Here is a 19,239-nt window from a genome sequence, read left to right as displayed (position 1 = left end):
ACTAATGCTGAGTACTTACGTCAGCTTTGAGCCATACAAAATCGAAGGGATATCTAAGCCGTTTATCTGAATAATTGAACACTTAAGTGTCAATCGTAAATTCATATTTAACTTTCTCTGCTGAAGTGCTTGGCTGACATTAATGTCAAAGCGGACTGTCCTACTGTTGATGCTATCGTCACACGACACAGAGAACACCATTAGCGTCTTCTTGATAGGAAGTCCTTGCTCTCCCTCACCTTCATCTTTAGACCTTGGAGATAAGAGCAACAGCAGAATTATTTACACTGTTGGAGGTTAATATTCGCCTTTTATGATCATACATATTACATAAACCTGTCAAAACATCAAGTCTAAGTATGTGAAAAGCCATGTCTGACTACTAAGTATGTGCTGCACAGGTACATTACCAACCTGAGAGGGGGAGCAAAATAGGTACATTCACATAATGTGCGAGTGTCTGTGTGTGTGAGGAGATGTCTTTATCAAAAAGTGTGCCTAACTTGTTTTTATGAGATTAATGAGACTTGATATGACAGATTGAGGGAGCATCCATGTCACTCATGATACCTGTACTGAGAAAATAGGCTGGCCTGCCTGCTAAGTGCACCTAATGGATATTTAAGCACCAAACGCTCCATTTGTGATGTAAAAAACAACATTACAGAGGTGTTCCCTCTCAGTGTTCTTTGATTATTCCTGACACTTCACCCATTTTAGATACCTCTCATCATTCTGGTGTGAAAGAAGAGTTGAAAAGTATTTAAATCAACAGATTCAGATTGACTTATTTCATTACACTCTTTATTTGGCCCAGATATTTATATGTAGATAATAATGTTCTGTTAACAATGACAAGTAACAGACATGTATATGTGGTTAGTAACTACAAAAGTCCATGTTCAGTTGTTATACGTACAGAATAAACTGATGTTGCGATGTAAAAATCTGAATGTTTTACACATATACTGACAGAAGGAGTTCTTGTGATCAGGCTGTTTGCAAATACAATGGAAGCCAAATTAAAGAAAGGTATAAGGAAGGCACACATAATCACCATTGAAGTGCTCAACATAACTTAATTTTTTTCCATATATGGCACAGTAGTGTGGCAATTGGATATGATAGATTGGTGTGGCAGATTATGGATCGTCAATAAATTCTCTATATATGTGAAGGGTCCACGCAGTCATAATGTATTCACACTCTAGGCGCACAATAATAGTTTTTCCCTAGTATAAAACCATGACATTCGGATGTATAAAAGTAATTAATAGATTTTTAATTTCAGATGGACCAGAGTACAAACATAAATATGAAATCTATATGACATTATGACAAGAGATTATTTGTCTCTTTGTTATATCAAAAGCAATCTAATGACAGATTTGAAATAAATCTTCATGATATTTTCTTTTAAAACTGAGCAGCAGGTTAGCATGAAATCTACTCTTTCTAATATTTCTATACATGCTAAGATAATGGGCATATTATATTCTCTTAACCACAGACAGGCAATGTGTTGTCTGTCTTTCAATCTTTCTCTGTCGCACAACAGAAGTTCAAACTAATCAGAAACCTATGAATGTCCTGTACACCTAGACATATAAAAGGTATCTACAAAGTATGTAGTTACTAAAATAAAAAACAGCAATAAAAGCTTTTTTTGTTTTAACTTAGACCTTTGGGAAAGTTTCAGGCAATATTTACAGCAAATAGTCAGACATTTCTGTACATAAAATCTCCCTTTGTAGATCCCAAGGCAGTAAAGTGAAAATGCTGGTGTAGAACTTATAAAAATGAACTGACATATACATGTAGGTGAAGAGGAATTCATAATTGTGATGGGGAATGGTTACCTCAACATTTCCCGCTCCCGCTCCCGCTCCCCCTCCCAGTGAAACTGAGTAAGTGGATGTGCAGAGGTCGCTTCGACTGACTGCTGGGGAGCGGTGGGGTGAAAGGGAGCGCCACCCCTGTCAGTGTCTGAGCACCATTCATGTGAAATACAACAACATATGCTCCAGGAGATATGGATTTGAATGCGCAAAATCATACAAGTCAATGGGATTCAAAGGGTTTCCCAGGTGATCCTTTTAGTTTTTAAACTGTCCTGTTCCTTTTATATCGATACAACGAGCATCTCTTCAATGCTCTTAGCAGTTTTGTTTCTGTCTTAGCAGCTGGTGGCGTGGGAGACCGTGCTCACATTTCCACACCAGCTGAGGCAGGGTCAGAGTGTGAAACTCCAGACTGAGGGAGCCTCAGAGACTCCTCGCCCCTCCGTCCTGCCCCCATGGTGCCAGACCACACTCTCTACTTAGCCCCCACCGTGGGTCCTGACTCACTCAGGTCATAAACTGTGTGTAGCCCTCAGCCCCTGTTACTATGACGTCCATCCAGATGCGCATGGCCTCGGCCGAGGGGGCTACCATGAAGTAGAGGCGGTCGTGAGTCTTCACACAGAACGTCAGGGAAGGATTTGGGCTCTAAGAGAGGATCGGAGTGAGAGAGGAAGAGTGTGAAATGGAGGAAAAGAAACTGATTTTAAAAGCAATTTTAGTCTGTTTCACCAAATGTTTATTCAGTTAGCCAAATATGACTGATTTAAAGTTGACACGGCTGTTGAGTTTAATCACTTCATTAGGAGACACATATGTTGTACCTTGGTAGCACTACGAAGGTGATCATAGTAGACTTCCTCTATTGCCTGGAAGTAGATGACTCCCTTCAGCTTGGTCTCATGTTTGTCTGTTGATGGAAAATGGGAACAATTGCTGTGCTTATTAATAATTATAAGATCAATGCTCTGGAAACATCCTCAAATTCAGTCTTTTTTTGTAGTTGTTCACATTAAAAACGAGTCAACTGAAAAATTATGCAATAAGGAGATCATTACATCACCATAAGATTTAATAAAGACTCAACGAATATACAATAAAGGATTAGTGAAGTGGTACTTAGAACTTGAAACTCTTGGGAAATCACTTTTATACAAGCACTCTGAAATCACACCATCCACCATGGCTCACTGCCGTTACTCTTCATTCCATTAGCCTTGTTTTAACACCAGCCAAAAACACTCATCTGTTCAAATTCATTAATCCCACCACTGGCGGTTCACTACTAAACAGAACGCCTGGGGGAAAATGTCTCACGGCACGCGTTACATTGCAAGTCTTTCAAAGAGCCTCCATTTATTTTTACGATCCTGTCTTTGCTCATTATCCAAATTTGCTTAGTAATGGGATGGATGTTGTTGTTTATTTGGTTCTTGTTTTGTTTTTTTGAAAGAGGAGTTATGAGCCGGGTTGTGTTAGTCACAACTGAGCCAGGGGTTAAAAACTCCCACCCCCCCTTATAAATTCGGCGTTGAGGAAAGTATTGCAGTTTATTTCATCATCATCACCACTAACATGGGGAGTGAGAGGGTGAAAAGGCTACACTCTGAAGCTGAGAGTGAGAAAGACAGCGGGAGAAAGGAATGAGAGGGCGAATCACACGGCCCCCTTTTTTTTTGTCATGGATCTCTAAAGAAAGGGGTCAAATATTTCACACATCTAAATAGCCCTTCTCCAGCGTGGCTTATTTACAGACGGTATTTTATAATGGAGTCAACAAGAGCTTCAGTCTCTGGAAATTTCTACAATTGACGACAGAAAAATAAAGAAAATAAAAACTAAAAAAAGAAAGGGAAAGACATTTGTCATAGCAACAAAATAACAACGTTTAATTATCATTATCATCAGATCACCAAAATAATTTAAAGAATTTATAAAAAGAAATGGATGTATGACGGGATTCATACATGCATGGATTCTGTTAGGTTGCTGAAGGAAAACAAATTGTCTACAAAAAAATGTACACAAAACACCTGCCTTGGAGCCTATGATCAACACGCAGATGCTCTCTCACCTATGTAATAGGAGAAGGTTCGCTTCAGCCGGTCGAAGACGAACCAGCGCTTCTTCCAGGACTTGATCTTGCCGCCCATCTTGATGAGATGCCCCTTGCACATCTTCTCACTGACAATGACATAGGGACAGGTGTCCACACAGTGGCCAGATGACTCCACGTGGGAGCGGAGGTCAAACTCCTCCTTCCTGATGGGGAGATACCGGGTCATTGGACGAGCCTGGGAAGAGAACAGTTGTTGATAAATGTCATTTGAAATAAATACTTCAATGTTTACCGCATTATAGAAATTCAGATATACCATACAATACAATATATTAATTTCTATATATTTCTGTATATACAGTATATACTATACATATTTATACGTATATTCACCTTTACTTCTACTTCTGATGAAAAGAGTATTAGTATATGCAGTTTAAAAATATATGTTTCATGTAGTGTATATAATAAGCACGGGTGTAAAATGGACCGCACAGCCGCCTCTCCTGTTTAATTTTTTAGCATCTACTGGGGAAATATTAAAAATATATTCTTTACTGTGGATAATTCAAATGAGGTTTCTGATGGGCAAACAGCAGTGTCTTCCTGCGTTTTATCTCCTTGTAGGCTCTTGCTGGCCGCATTGCTTTCATCTTTCGTTTTTTCTCTCGTTTTTTTTCACTCTCACCATCCTTCCGACTTACTCCCTCTCACCGCTTTCTTCAAGCCAAATCATTTCCATCCTTGTTTTTGTGTTTTTCTATTCAGCGTTTCATTTCTTTCACCTTGAGGGTGTCATGCATTTACTCTCTGAGTGTGACAAATATTAGACAATCTAAGAGCAGCATAACTGAATTTGGAGAAAAGACACTTTCGACACGATACAAGGTGCTAAGTTGTGATAGGACCCGATATGATCTGTCTGTTTAAACCGCCTGAGCATAACAAAGGACTTTTTCTTCTTTCCCATTTCTAGCTTTTCAGTTCTGAACAATTTGTGACACTATCAGTCAACCATTTGAAAGGGTAATGAGTTCACAAGGAAGCATAGACCCAGAAAAGTTGAAAATGGAAAAACAAAAAAAGAAAACAAACAAAGACACAGTGATTTAGATCCTAGGATACACGTGTCCACAGGGGAGGCCAGATGAGTCGCCGCTTTAACCCACTGACCTGAGAACAGTGCTTCTCCCTCAACTTCACCTCCTCGTCCACCAGCCTCTGCCTGTGCGCCGTCTCCTCCTGCAGCCTCCTCTCCACCTCCTCGCGCCTCCTGCGCTCCTCCTCGAGCATCTGGCGGCGAGCCTGTGCCTCCCTCTCCTGAGAGGCAGAAGAGGCCATACCAGTGGCATTCAGTAGAACATTAGCAAAACACACAGTGTGCTAATTGGGTTCATCTGCCATGAACAAATTAAATGTTTAGATACAATGCGAGTTGAGATTTTGAAGGGGCTATAGATTTAATGAGTTAAAATATTCTGTGGTTATACAAATGCTGTCACCTTATAGAAATTCTGCGACCTTTGACTTAAGTTATGTTCTTTTTTGTAAGATAAATTGAGTTGTGGCTATAGAAGATTTTATATAGACTAGATCAAATGTTAAAGATAACCAGATTCTGTCACTTGATTTCTAAAACCCACTATGGGAGCACATATGTGTGTGAATGAGTGACAAGCGGAGAGAATGTGACAGCTGAGCAGAGTGACAGCTCTTTTCATGGCAGCTTCACCTAAAGTTTGTTTGTTTTTGCTTTTTTAAGTTGAGCTCAAAGAGCCCGAGTGGAAGTGCTGCCTTCAAGGATATATAACACAGAGCCTCACACTCACACTAGAGAAGAACACTCTTCACCCCAGTATACATTACAATCAGAAGAATGGCCATGATAGTTAAAGAACTGATGTCTTCATGACAGAAACACGATGAACCCCTTTTACAAACAACACGTGTAGGAAATCAGTCTAAAGGTCATCATGTTTGAGCGTGTTTACGTACTCTGCTCTCCACCAGCCTGGCCTTCTCCTGTTGAGCCTCCTTCAACATCTTCTCCATCTCCTCCAGCCTCATTCCGGCCAAGCCAATGCCACTGTGGAGGAAACAACAGGAAAGTTACACTCCCCTCTCTCCCTCAATCCTTCCCTCCCCTCCCACTGCACTGCTCCTATGCTGCAAGCACACAGTAACCAGGCTTGACATGAGGAGAACAGGGGATAGTGTCATATCAGGTGAACCAACCAGCACAAAAACCACAGTCGGTTGGCTTTCCAAAACAGAGGCTTCTCCCTCGTAGTTTGATGACTGTCAGAGCACCTCCAGCGTCTCTGGGGTTGTGGAATGTATAATGTGACAACAGGGCATGGTCTGCGTCTGGGCAGAATACAACTTTGAACAGGTGAGCTTTTTTGTCTTTGGCTTGTAGAAGTTGTCATGGTAACAGGCAGGGTTGCCTTCTGTCACGTGAAAAGACAAAGCCAAAAAAAAAAGGAGCAGAATTTTTTTTTTTTCAATGGGAGGATCAAGCAAGGATGACCCGTTGTCAGGGGAACAAGGCAGAGCAGAATGTTCCCATGGAAACTGTCTCAAAGTTTCTCCGTCTCTCACCTCTCAGGGGAACAGGCAGAGTTGTTGCCCGTGGAGACGCTGGTTTCCACACTGTCTGAGCTCTCCAGGCTGAGGGTGTCAAAAGCCTGCTCTCCGCCAGGGGGAAGGGCCTGGTGGTGCAGGATGGAGTGGTGCACCATGGCAGGGCCGCCAACGAACGAGGGGAATGTCATGTTGAGCTGAGATTGGGAGCCCTGCAGTGCCCCCCAGTGGTTCTGCAGCTCCACTGCAGGTCTCTGCTTCAGCTCCGCCATACATCTCCTCTGTTCCTCCAACAACTGCTGGCCTGTGATAACAAAGTGAGAAAGACAGAGCTAAAAAATGATATCCTCAACAAATCCAGATGTCCTTTAGCAGAGTATCTACATTACCTGACATCTACAGCACTGCATCTATGCTGAAAAAATAATCCATTTTACTGAACCGTCTTCGATAGTGGTCATAGAAGCAACAAGTCACATTTGGATAGTTAAGTGTTTGTAAAGACTCACCTTTGCCCTGCAGGACCAGCTGCCTCTTGGTCTCCAGGTCCATGTGGGTGAGGGAGAGCTCCGACAGCTCCTTGGAGAGGCTGGAGGAATGACCCAGCATCTGCAGGAGCAGAGAGGAGGCCAAAGAGGCCAGATCATGACAAATGCACACCCAGCAGCCACATGAGGTGCCACGGGCCGAGGAGTATTATCAAAGAGGAGCGCCAGAGCAGTGTGCCACTGGGCGTTCACATGATGGAGTGCCTCACCTTTGTCGGTGTGTCCCTCCCTGGCAAGGCACCGCTGGACTGTGGAGGAGTGGCCGTCCCATTGGTGTTCCCCCTCGTCTGTCCCCCCTCGCTGTCAAGCTTACCACGGTACACCTGAGGAAGGAACTACCATCAGTCCATCCCTTGGACACATACCAAGCAAGAAACAGCTGCATAATTGATCCACGTCAACCTTCAACTGGAGACTATTGGACAACCTATTGACTGGATTTCAGCAGGGACACTCAAAAGGGCGTCCTCACTTCATCAAATGAAAAGACATCATCCAGAGGTCGAGTGGCCAGAGTAACATCAAAGGAGCCAGTTTAGAAAACAAGCAAAGTGAAGAAAGCAAGTGTCTACATGGGTGTGTTTTACCTGCATGTGCCTGCGAGAAGAGAGCGCCTTAGCAGGAAGAGGGGGAGGGCAAGGCTGACAGGGCTCCCCAACAGCCATTAAGTCCTGGTACCAGCGCTCTAAATCCAGCCTGGGGACGTGAGGCCTGCTCAGCTCAGGCTGGGTCTTTAGAGGAGCAGTGTGTGCAGCCAAAGCAGAGATGAAGAGAGAGAGAGAACGAGAGGAAGGAGACAGTGGAAGGGTGCAAAAAGAGTAGAACAAGGAGGAAAAGAGGTTATTGAAAGAGTTGAAGAGATATCAGCCATTTCTCAAGCAAACATTTAGAGTATCACCTGATGAACACAAGATTAAAGGCATGGCGTATGAATATTGTACCTGCTGAACTATCTAAACATATCTAATGCACTAACTAAACCTACCTACACAAATAAAGCAAAACAGAGAGACGGAAAGAAAAAGAGAAACAAAACAAAGAGAGAAAGACAAGTGCATGCACTTCTAATCAAGGTCAACTGGTCTCAACCTCTTCGGCCTAATGCCTTCTTTGGAATCAAATCAAAGGACAGAGGAGGACACTGTACAGTCATGCGTGGAGGACAACACACTGCACTGACGCACTACAAGGTTGAGGGCGAAGGGTATTCACCTCTGAGTAAAGAGAACGGGACGAGCCATACAGCGCCTGGTGGCTGTAGGGAGGGGGGTCAGGAACTAACTGTTGGAATAACTGGGCAGAAGATGTGGGCGAGGGGTCGACCTTGGGCATCCCGTAGAGCTGATTTAACTGACCAACCGTAATGTACTCCTTCACCCGTGAAATGGCCCGACGCATCAAAAGCGCATGTGAGGGGTGGAAGCAGGCGTAGTAAGACAGAGAGGAGAGAAGGATCATTGTTAGGAGGAGAGAAGGATAATTGTTAAAGGAGGATATGAGAAAACAGAATAGCCAGTCAATAAAGCATTTGAATTACAGTAGTGCAGAGAAGGAACTAATGGGTCCAACACATGAAAATACATGGGAGTGAGAGAGATAGAGAGTGAGAGAGAGAGAGAAAGAAAGAAAAAGGGGCGCTGAAGAAAGGAAATCAGCTGACGGAGAAAAAAAGCAAGAAGAGAGAGCAAGTACCTCGCGAGGGGAGTCTGGTATTACAGGGGGAGCCGAGGGGCAGCTGAGGGGCACTGAGGAGGTAGTGTGGGGTTGGACACAGCTGGTCCCATACATCTTATAGACATCAGACAGCCTCAGATACTCCTGACAGCGTCCAAATCACGTTTACACACATACACACACACACACACACACACACACACACACACACACACACACACACACACACACACACGAGAGGAAATTCGTTTTAAGGTAACTCCCAACCCTGAAAGCCACACACATGTGCAAGTCATAGAGTAGGCCTCCTGTGTCACACCAAGTCATCAAACGCTTTCTAAAGTGCTCTACTATGACCACAGCATGATGTCAGACTGGGAATCTATTTTCAGTGTCCAAAGCATACAGGTACACGAGCACTCACAACGTCAAAGCCAGAGGAGCTAGCCCATGAATCCCTAATGCTTATGCTCTGAGGAGAATTTACGTCCGGCATTCAGGAGCCCACTCAGATGCCTCAGCCAAACTGATGACTTTGCCAGACAAATGAAGTAGCGGTACGCATGCACTTGACGCATGCACTCGACGGGGTTCTAACCAAAACATTCAAAACACACACAAACATTTCGGTCACCACACAAATTACAACCCTTCTGCGTTTACCAAAAGCAACACAACACCATGCATGATTTGTCTTTTTGGTTGTTTTCTTAATAGACACATTCCTGTAGATGACACTGACACGATGCTTTGTTTTAGTAACTCTAAGCCCTTAAAAACTGATCCTGAATCAGCTCATTCAGTCCAAGACTTTTGTCCCCCAACCCAAAGTGCGCCCCCAGGTCAGTTGTTAAGGGTCCAGAGCATCAGCACGGGAGAGTGTTTACCTCCTGAGGCCTGACAGGATTTATGTGAGCGGAAGGGTTTTGACAGTAGGAGGCAGGAGGGCGGCCGGGGGGCTGCTGCTGGGGAAAGACCTCTTCTATGAGGTCAGGCTCGCTGATATGAAGCACTTCCTGTTTCAAAAGTGTGTCGTTTTTAAAGTCAGACACGGTTATTCGTTCGCTATTCATTTGGTCGCCACCGTAGTGCAGTGATCTGTACACGTGCGGAGGACCATAAATTCACAGAGGCGGTGGAAGAGACAGAACAGGTGGTGTTGATAAAAAAAGCGTCTCACCTCCTTCATGGTGTTGGAAGGCTTGGGGAAACTTTTCCCTCCGGTCAGGTCGTGATACCGCCTCTCTATGGTAGACAGCTGCTCTCTCTCCTGTAAACAAATGTCAAATGATAAGTAATAGGGATTAAGAGAAAGTATTGGTGGCTTGTAGAATTTATCTCTATGCATAAAACACACTGGAAATATTCAGAGTAAACCAGGGAATCTGCCCATGACCCGAGGGGGAGTCTGACAGATGGGTGAGTTGGACGAGTGTTGGAAAGATAAGTCTGTTTTATGTGCGCCTGGAACCAACCTTCTGGAGTATCTGCAGAGCCAGAGTTCGGTCTTTGGCCATCCTCTCGCATTCCTGAGCGGCCTGCAGCCCCAGCTGGTTGGCCTGCATCTCCAGTGCAGCCATCCTCTCCTGACACACAAGGGAGACGGGGCTTCAGACAACACCACATATGTTTACCATCACTCTCCTTTAAAGTTGCGTTGACGACACCCAGGAGCACTATGAACACATCACTGCATGACAGTGGGACAGAGAGGGCCGTCTGCATCCCGTCTACAGGCATCGCCCGGCAATATTTCTAGAATGTTCTGTTCTGCTGGCTTGTTGCTGGCGTCCTCTTACCTTCCTCTTGGCCACGCTGCGGTGGTAGTCGGCCTTCTCCTGCAGCAGCTGGCGGCTCACCGTCTCCTTCTCCTCCTCCAGACCGCTCTCCCGCTCCAGCTGACGGAACTCCAGGTCCTCAAAGCGCTTGGATCCCGACTCCAGAGCCTCCGCATTCTGCCGACGGGACGGAGCCAGAGCGCAACAGCGGACAGACGGACAGACAGACAGACAGACAGACAGACAGACAGACAGACAGACAGGCAGACACACAAACAGGTTCACAGACATTAAAAAACACTGGAACTATTGTATTACAACTCATTTATAACAGCATATCAAAACGTTTTATGACCCCTTATATTTTCACAGATTCTGGAACATTCCAAAGGGAGAAATAATGGTTAGGTTGTATTAATAGTTAGTTAGTAAGCTGTTATATTGTTGTCGTTAGGTAGAACACATGGGGAAGATATCAAAGACAAAAGAAACTTAAGAGGCCATAAAGAGACACACATGAAGCTCATGCAAAGAGCACAAAACAACAATCCCTTTTAGCTTCCAGATACCACCGAAGCACAACACAGCATTCATGTCAACTAACTGACATGTGGAACCCACTCATACTCAATGCTAAGAAAAGGAAGAGAAGCAGAAAAATAGAGATACTACAAGGAAGACTACGAAGGAACTAGGACATAGCAGAGAGGGTTTTAACTACCAGCTACAATGCAAGTCATTACGTTTGTTTACACAAAGTTTAATTTCAGACTCGGAAGGATTCCTGAGGTTCTGACGGTTTCTGAGGCAGTTTCCGTTTGCTATTTTGGTTTCTGAGTCTGTTTAAAGCATCTCTAAGCACAGTGTGCGCAGTATGCTGGTGGTGAGTACTGAAGACTGACTGACCCTTGTCAGCTGCTCCTGCAACTGCTCCCTCAGGGACTCAGGGCACTTATCAAGCTGGCTCTTCAGCTCATTGTACCGGGCCCGATGTCTCTCCAGGATGTCCCGCTCAGCCGAGACATTAGCCCTCCCCTACAGAAAAAATGCACACACACACACACACACACACATACACATACACACACACACACAAGCACGCGCACACACACACACACACACACACGTGCACACACACGCAAACATACATACAGTCCCAGGGTAGGGATGAGGGGTAAAAAAGCACACACACACAAACACACACACATACTGCTCAATTCCAAGCCATGCGGACGCTTAATTGTTAAGTGTATTAGTGATGCTCCAGTGCTGAGAGGATACTTTTGTCCACTGAATGAAAATATAGTAGGTCAATCTGACACTGTGAAAACGGAGGAAACAATGTCAAAAGTTAAGCTATACAGTGATATGGTTTCAGTTAACCAGAATATAAGTGAACCGATATTATCTATTATATTAGCATAACATCACTTTTCATGTCATGCCAATATTAGGAGCCTATCAACAGATTTGACATCAATGCCAACTACATGAAGCAGGCAAAAGTCATCAGACATAATCCTAAACACAAAGCTCAAGTGACTTCAAATCTACCATTAGGAATTCCCTGTGTGCCAAAAGCTGTTTTCCAACCAAGTGAGTTAGCAGCAAGAGCTTAAGAGTCCTAAACGCAGGTTAGTGACAAAAGGACATATGGGCTGGGACCAAACAAAAAAATTCTTAAAATAACAATACTGATGGATCAACTGATGACCAGAAAATGAGGAGAACAATATAGTGACACTGTACCTTGTCTTTCTCCCTCTGGGTGGCGCTGTCTAATTCATTGAGCTTGTACTGTAGCTGGTTGATGATCTCAAACTCCGCCTCCACCTGATCAAGCTCTGCCCTCCGCTCACCCTGTAGCAATGCCCGCTCCATTTCAGCCTGGAACGACACAATGATAAATAATGTCTACAGTAAACATATTTGGGCATTATAATAGCACCAACGCAAACTTATTGACCAGATCATTTAGTAAGCAGTCAGCCTAAACCTACCAGGTAGTTTGGCATAAACAACACCTCAATTAAGGCAGTGTACACATATAGTGTATAGTATACTGTATACAGTGTGTACTGTATATATACTGTATATATATTTATTATTAGGGTTCATGCAGCGAAGCTGCAGAAACCTATTGTGTTTCTCTTTGTTCTTATTATTATTATTCTGTGCTGGGATCCTATGGCAGCCCATAGAACCGTCTGGTAAAAAGTTGTGAAATTTGGCACACTGATTGGGGACAGTCCCATGATTCATTTCACCAAGTTTCATGTAGGCAGATGTAGCGCTCTAGCGCCACCAACAGGTCAAAGTTGGACGTACGTTCACACACGTAACTTTTGACCCGTTGGCCCGATTTTCAAAAATGAGGCATCCTTGGAATCCTTGGACCAGGACGAGTTCAACGCACCCTATGACGTCATTTTGCGCCATGATGGATTTTCCGCCATTTTGGATTTTATCAAAAACCTTCAAAAAGTTTCACGGGTCACAATTTTTGTCCGATCAACACCAAACTTGACACAAATCATCTTCAGACCAAGCCTCACAAAAAACATTGTAGTACATCTTCGCAACTAAAACCGTTCGCCCGTGACAGCCAATCAAAGTTTGCGACGAAGTCGCCAGACAGGACGTGGGCTCATATCTCAGCAACGATTTCATGTATCAAGACCAAACTTACTACATGGACCGCTTACCTCATCAGGAAGACGCTTAAGAAATTTGGTGACCTTTGACCTCTAGGTGGCGCTGTAATTAGCAAAAATGCCTTTTGGCCTGTAGCTGTTGACGTGTTTGAAATTTCAACTTATTAGTGGGATCTATACATGCTCTTGGAGGTCTTTAGATTGACACATGCAAATATGTGACATTATCATAATTGATCAGGGCGCCATATTGAATTTAGTCAAAAACACTAAAAAGCAAACACAGGTCACAAATTTGATCTGATCTTCACCAAAATTGGCGCAGACCATCATTAGAACATGCCTTATAACTGCATAAGTTTATGGAACAATTGACGAAAGCGTTCGCCAGTAGCAGCCAATCGAATTAGGCGGCGAAGCCGCCAAACAGGAAGTGAGCTCATATCTCGGCAACCCTGTAATGTATCAAAACCAAACTTGGTACATGGACTGCTGACCCCATCTGGGGGACAATCAATACATTTGGTGACCTTTGACCTTAATTTAATCCAAAACACTAAAAAGTTTGCACAGGTCGCAAATTTGATCCGATCTTCACCAAAATTGGCACGGACTTTCTAAAGACCATGCTTTATCACTGCATTGCGCTCTGAAAGCATTCGCCTTCAACAGCCAATCGAATTTGGCCGATTCGCTGCATGAACCCTCCATCGCTGCTTGCAGCTATATTCATATTTAGGTTTCCTCCGGTCGGAGGTAACCTATTGTTATTGTAGGCTTTCCTATTATTATGTTAGTACCATGGGAGTCAATGGCAGCCCCTAGAACCATATGGTAACTTTTTGTGAAATTTGGCACACTCATTAAGGACAGTCCCTTCTTCAGTCACACCAATTTTCATGGCTCTCATTACACCACTCTAGCGCCACCAACAGGTCAAAGTTGGACTTTTGTAACACACGCAACTTTTGAACCGTATGACCGATTTTCATAAATGAGGTACCATTGGATTCCCTGGATCCAGACGAATTAAACCCACCCCATAGCGTCAATTTCCGGTTATATAGATTTTCCGCTATTTCCGGTTTTATCAAAAACCTTTGAAAGCCTACTCCTCCTACAATTTTTGGCAAATCTTCATCAAAATCACCAGAGATGATTTTCACACCTAGCCTCACAAAAGTTATCAACAGAATTTTGATCCTCACAACCGTTTGTCCGGTACAGCCACTCAAATTCAGCCAAAAAGTCGCCAAACAGGAAGTGAAGTCATATCTTGGCAAATCTTTGATAAATCAACACCAAACTTGATATGTCACTGGAAGACACTACAACATGTTGCCATTTGCAAAGGCAACTTCATATCTTCAAAAATGATTGATATAAAGCAAATTGGATAAATTGTTAACGCTAAAACAATGCTTTACACATCAACAGGTCAAAATGTGATACTCTGATTGAATCACAAGTTCATGTGAAGACACTTGAGAATGTTTAGAACACAAATCTGAAAAAAATTGACTGTAAGATGAAAAGTAGATTTTTGGTGAATATTTCAAACATGCATGCTTGACTACTTAGGTGGTTCTAGGGTGGTTCTCTATAGAATGTCTCTCTGTCTCCTCATCCGCTCGGCTCCTAAATCCCACACAAGCAGTCTTCCCTTAACACACGCGCAGTCTTGGTTTTACGCACACACATTCTCACAGAGACACAGCTTGGTGTCACACGTACATTCTCACAGACGCACAGAGTAAGCACACACACACAACCTCCACTCAGTCTAAACTTCAAGGCAAAAGCATTGTAAATGTTGGATTTGAAATGTATTATCCCATTGGCAAGTCTGCAGCATGGATTTTTCTATACAGTGACAAATTGTCACAAAAATACATTTTTCCCTGGTTCGCAATGTTTGGAGGAGGAAACCGCCATCGCTGCTTGCAACTATATTAGTTTATATGATTGGCTTTTCCCACCTCCTGTCTGGATTCCTGAAGTTGCTGCTCTAGTTCAGTGATGCGGGCCTTGAGCTCGTCCACGCGGGCCAGAACTCGGACCCGCTCGTCCTCCAGATAGGCGAGCTCCTGCTGAGAGGCACTACCTGCCAGGGTGAAGTCCTCGTGCTGTAGGGAAATTGCCACGGGAAAGGTCTAAAGTCAGTATAAACAGCCCAGGACTGTCTCGGAACAATGCAGAACAATTAGAAGACTACAATATTTACTTATGTTTAAGTGAGAGAGAGAGAGTGTGTGCATGTGTATGTGTGTGTGTGACTGATTGAGTGAGTGAGTGAAGGAGTGTGTGTGAGAGTGAGAAAGACAGTGACTGTGTGTGTGAGTGAGCATGTGTGTGTGAATTTGTGTATTTGTGTGTGTGTGTGTGTATGTGTGAGTGAGTGAACGAGCAAGAGAGCGTGTGTGTTTCTGTGAGTGAGAAAGTGAGCGATCGTGTGTGTGTGTGTGTGTGTGTAAGTGTGTGTGTGTGTTTGTTTGTGTGTGTGTGTGTGTGTGTGTGTGTGTGTGTGTGTGTGTGTGTGTGAGTGAGAAAGTGAGCGATCGTGTGTGTGTGTGTGTGTGTGTGTAAGGGTGTGTGTGTGTGTGTGTGTGTGTGTGTGTGTGTGTGTTTGTGTGTGTGTGTGTGTGTGTGTGTGTGTGTGTGTGTGTGTGTGTGTGTGTGTGTGTGTGTGTGTGAGTGCGTGCCCTCTCTTACGTCCTGGTGCTGGCTCTCTGTGCTGCTGCACTCCTCGGTCAGATTCTCCTCGTCGCTCTCCCTCTGCCTCTGGCCCAGCCTATGGTGGGACGCCACGCCTGCAGGGTCAGCTCCGGGTCGCTGGACGGCCCCCTCCTCCATCCCAGGGAAGAGGCCTGTCTTGCCCACTTCTCCAGCTGTGATAGGGCCCTCACCCTTGTTGTACTCCGCACACAAACTCAGAATCGTCTCTAGCCTCTGTCTCTCCTGAAAACACAAACACAAACAAATGTTTACATATACCAAGCGAATGTGACAGTCAATCTGTAGTTATATAAAACATCCAAACTCAGCATCCATTTCATATATATCCAAACCAAGTGTGAAAAGTGAGTGAAAATCATATTGTCTTCATGCCGTCCAGTCCGAATGAGTGAAGAGACCCAGTGAAGTGTCTCACTGGCATAAAGGGTTCAGGTACTGCAGTGTTTGCTTGTTGTATTCCCAGCTGGACGCAATCTGACACCCACAGAGGCAGAGGTGACAGAATAAGCATGCCCCATTCAACCTGCCAGTTTCACAGAACCACGTCCCATGTGCAAGCCAACTCTATAACCACCAACACGGACTCACCAAAACACACACACACACACACAATGAAGTAGGACACTTCCACGCATAACCAGTTCAAACACATATGAAACGACCCGTCTACAGCAGCAGCTGCTGCCCACCCTCCACAGATCCCCCCCCCCTTGACTTTACAACTCCCCACCGGCTACTGACCCTTAATAACCTCTCACCTCTTCTCTCCAACTGTTCCTGCCATTCAGCCCCTCATAAGACGCAAAGACAGGCAGACTTCCTGAGTATCTGCACAGCTACGGACTCCCCACCCTCTGCACAGGTCTGGGCCCGCAACAACTCTGCGGGAACTTCGGCGCGATCCGACTAACTTGTCATACGCGCACAGCTGACAATTACCTTGGGACACTATCCAAGTGAAATGACGCCAGCTGGGAGCAATGATGCTGACCAAAATAACACGGCCTTGTGTGTAGTCTTACAAGAGGAACAGTGTGCTGATTAGGTTCAGGAGACAAGCATGACTGATATAAGTCATGAATTAATGAATCATAATTTACTTCTGGTCTCTGCTTGTGATGTCCCCATTCCTATTTCGCCTCATTAACAACAAGGTTTAACATTAATTAACAACAGACGGACAGACAGACAGACAGACAGACAGACAGACAGACAGACAGACAACTATATCTCAAGCAGGCAGGCAGAAGGCATAGTTCTCTGCAGTGGTGGTCCAGAGTACTTTGGTGCCATAGGCACACACCTGCTGTGGCACTCCTACACGTGTCATGCGGTCAGAGCGAAGGGAGAGCAACTCAAAACTGATAAGAAAACATTTCTTTATCGAGAGAAAGGAACCCTCAGACCAAGAGGAACCAACTCTCAGGTAAAATCCATGTTAGACTACTAAGCTACTCAGACAACAGGCAGATGACTCAACAACTCAAATAACAAATTCTTACATGTTCAGCCTCACAAAATAAAGCCTCATTGAATTTGTGTCACAGCTATTAAGGTTTCTGTCTATGAAGGTACATACCAACTCAATGTCCTGATCAGATCTTGGTAATAGGTGAAGTCTTCGTCATAAATCAATCCTTCATGGCAAAAGCTGAGACAAATTCCTATTGTAAAGCCCTCACATGGAATTACATGACAGCCAGAGAAATGTTTCTATCCGAAGCCTGGGAGGGAAGCAGTGAATGAGTGAGATGAGCGAGTCATTTCAGGCAGCCTGGCTATGAAGGGGGAGAAGTCTGTAGGCATGCAAACACTCTAAACAAACAGATGAACAAACACAGCACTCCGGCCCACTCCACATGCCACCCAAGGAACACAAGGGGGGCAACGGGAAGGAGAGACCAAGCCCACGACTGCTTCTAGAGACCCCTGAAGCTCCTAAGGTTCCACACGACGTGTCAAACTCACTCATTTGAACCATAATAATAAATAACCGATAAAGCTAACTCTGACTAGCCATAGGTCACCAGTTACAGCCTTGCTGGTTTCTTTTCCTGGCTCCAACGAATGAATGTCAGTGAATGAGGGTGTGCTACTGTGGTAATTAGCTACTGTCAGTCTAGGTTTCAGTTTCTAGGTCAAAGGAAGCTGGCTCAGTATCAGCGAGTGGTTAGTCTAGCCATTTAATGAGATACCTAAATATTTAGACTACAGAGGTACATGGCCAACTGAGCGATAAACTGTGTATAAATCCAGATGAGTGGGATAGAAACAAGAGTGGAGGCATCAAGCGAAAACATTTAACTATGAAGAAAGGCTATGAAATGTGAAATCTGTAAGACTGCTGTGTCAAATAGCCAGATATGTCTTGTCTGTTTCTTTTCCGCATGGAATGTGTAATACATAGGACAGACCACTTGTTCTATGGCCCACTTCAAATAAGGTTAGCTCGCCCCCTAGTGGATTTTTATCTTGACTACAGTTCCAGGCCTTAACCATGTTTACTTCTTCACAACAGGTGAGCATTAAATATTTAACATCCTTCGCCCCTCTTCTCTCTGTTGCTCTATATATCTTATTCTCTCTCTCTCTCTCTCCCTCTCTCTGTATATGTATGCACGTGTGTGTTAATAGGAGGAGGTTTAGCTCAGTGATAAGACTGGAGGGGCATGGCAGCTCTGTGGTTGAGCAGCAGGTTGGCATCTTGCCAAGTAGGCCAAGTCCCAGAACTGTAAGTGCCTTATCCATTATTGCAATACACAGAATCAAACACAGAGAGATAGATAGAGAGAACGAGAGATAAAAGAAAAAAGAAAGGAAGAAAGAATTACAGCTCGACCCACATAAGTGCAGAGAGTGCCTGGAGAAATATGTTCCCTCTCTCTCTGCTCGTGTCTCCTGTGGGAAGGAGTGAACAGAGCCTCATTTTGATAATTGGTGTCGAACACACTAACAGACATGAACGTCTCACACGTGCAAGAACCAACCACACAGCGGCAAACACAACTCATCCCCTCTTAAATGCCCAGCCAGTGAGATCATGCAGGGTTGAGGTCACTTCTGGAGCACCCTACAAAGCCAGGTGTATGCAGACTCCTGGCCACAGATCTGAAGTGTTTATATGATTATGAAAAGAATGCCAGGAAAGAGAACCCCCCCCCCCTTTCGACCTTAATATTACCTTAATATATGATTTTATCACTATATCCTTGATCCCACTGTTAAAACTTGTGGACTTAGGAATCCAAACTATGTCAAACATGTGTGTATATGGTCGTAAATTATATATAAGGAGCCTTCAGGCTTCTCCCTTGACCACCGTTTCAAACACGACTTCCTGTTTGTATTTGTTTACGGGATGGCACT

General features: G+C 44.2%; 1 protein-coding gene across 2 annotated transcripts in view; it reads right to left on the bottom strand.

Annotated features, from left to right (window-relative positions):
- Positions 1-884: 884 nt before the first annotated feature.
- Positions 885-19,239, bottom strand: part of phldb1a (pleckstrin homology-like domain, family B, member 1a) — a 44,777-nt gene continuing 26,422 nt past the window's right edge. For both annotated transcript variants that reach the window (XM_080852469.1, XM_080852468.1), the window contains exons 7-25: positions 15,850-16,095; positions 15,117-15,263; positions 12,233-12,370; positions 11,390-11,518; positions 10,505-10,660; positions 10,181-10,291; positions 9,886-9,975; positions 9,593-9,721; positions 8,724-8,849; positions 8,244-8,402; positions 7,619-7,762; positions 7,241-7,354; positions 6,993-7,092; positions 6,502-6,787; positions 5,896-5,986; positions 5,074-5,220; positions 3,916-4,135; positions 2,666-2,751; positions 885-2,489 (exon numbers count right to left, since the gene is read on the bottom strand). In XM_080852469.1, coding sequence (XP_080708595.1) covers positions 2,349-2,489; positions 2,666-2,751; positions 3,916-4,135; positions 5,074-5,220; positions 5,896-5,986; positions 6,502-6,787; positions 6,993-7,092; positions 7,241-7,354; positions 7,619-7,762; positions 8,244-8,402; positions 8,724-8,849; positions 9,593-9,721; positions 9,886-9,975; positions 10,181-10,291; positions 10,505-10,660; positions 11,390-11,518; positions 12,233-12,370; positions 15,117-15,263; positions 15,850-16,095 — 2,760 coding nt within the window. In that variant the 3' untranslated portion in view covers positions 885-2,348. The remainder of the gene's footprint in view (positions 2,490-2,665; positions 2,752-3,915; positions 4,136-5,073; positions 5,221-5,895; positions 5,987-6,501; positions 6,788-6,992; positions 7,093-7,240; positions 7,355-7,618; positions 7,763-8,243; positions 8,403-8,723; positions 8,850-9,592; positions 9,722-9,885; positions 9,976-10,180; positions 10,292-10,504; positions 10,661-11,389; positions 11,519-12,232; positions 12,371-15,116; positions 15,264-15,849; positions 16,096-19,239) is intronic.

The sequence above is a fragment of the Sprattus sprattus genome, assembly GCF_963457725.1.
Source record: "Sprattus sprattus genome assembly, chromosome: 1".
NCBI lineage: Eukaryota > Metazoa > Chordata > Actinopteri > Clupeiformes > Clupeidae > Sprattus > Sprattus sprattus.
Note: the sequence above shows the minus strand (reverse complement) of the source record. Positions and strands in the feature narration are given on the sequence as shown.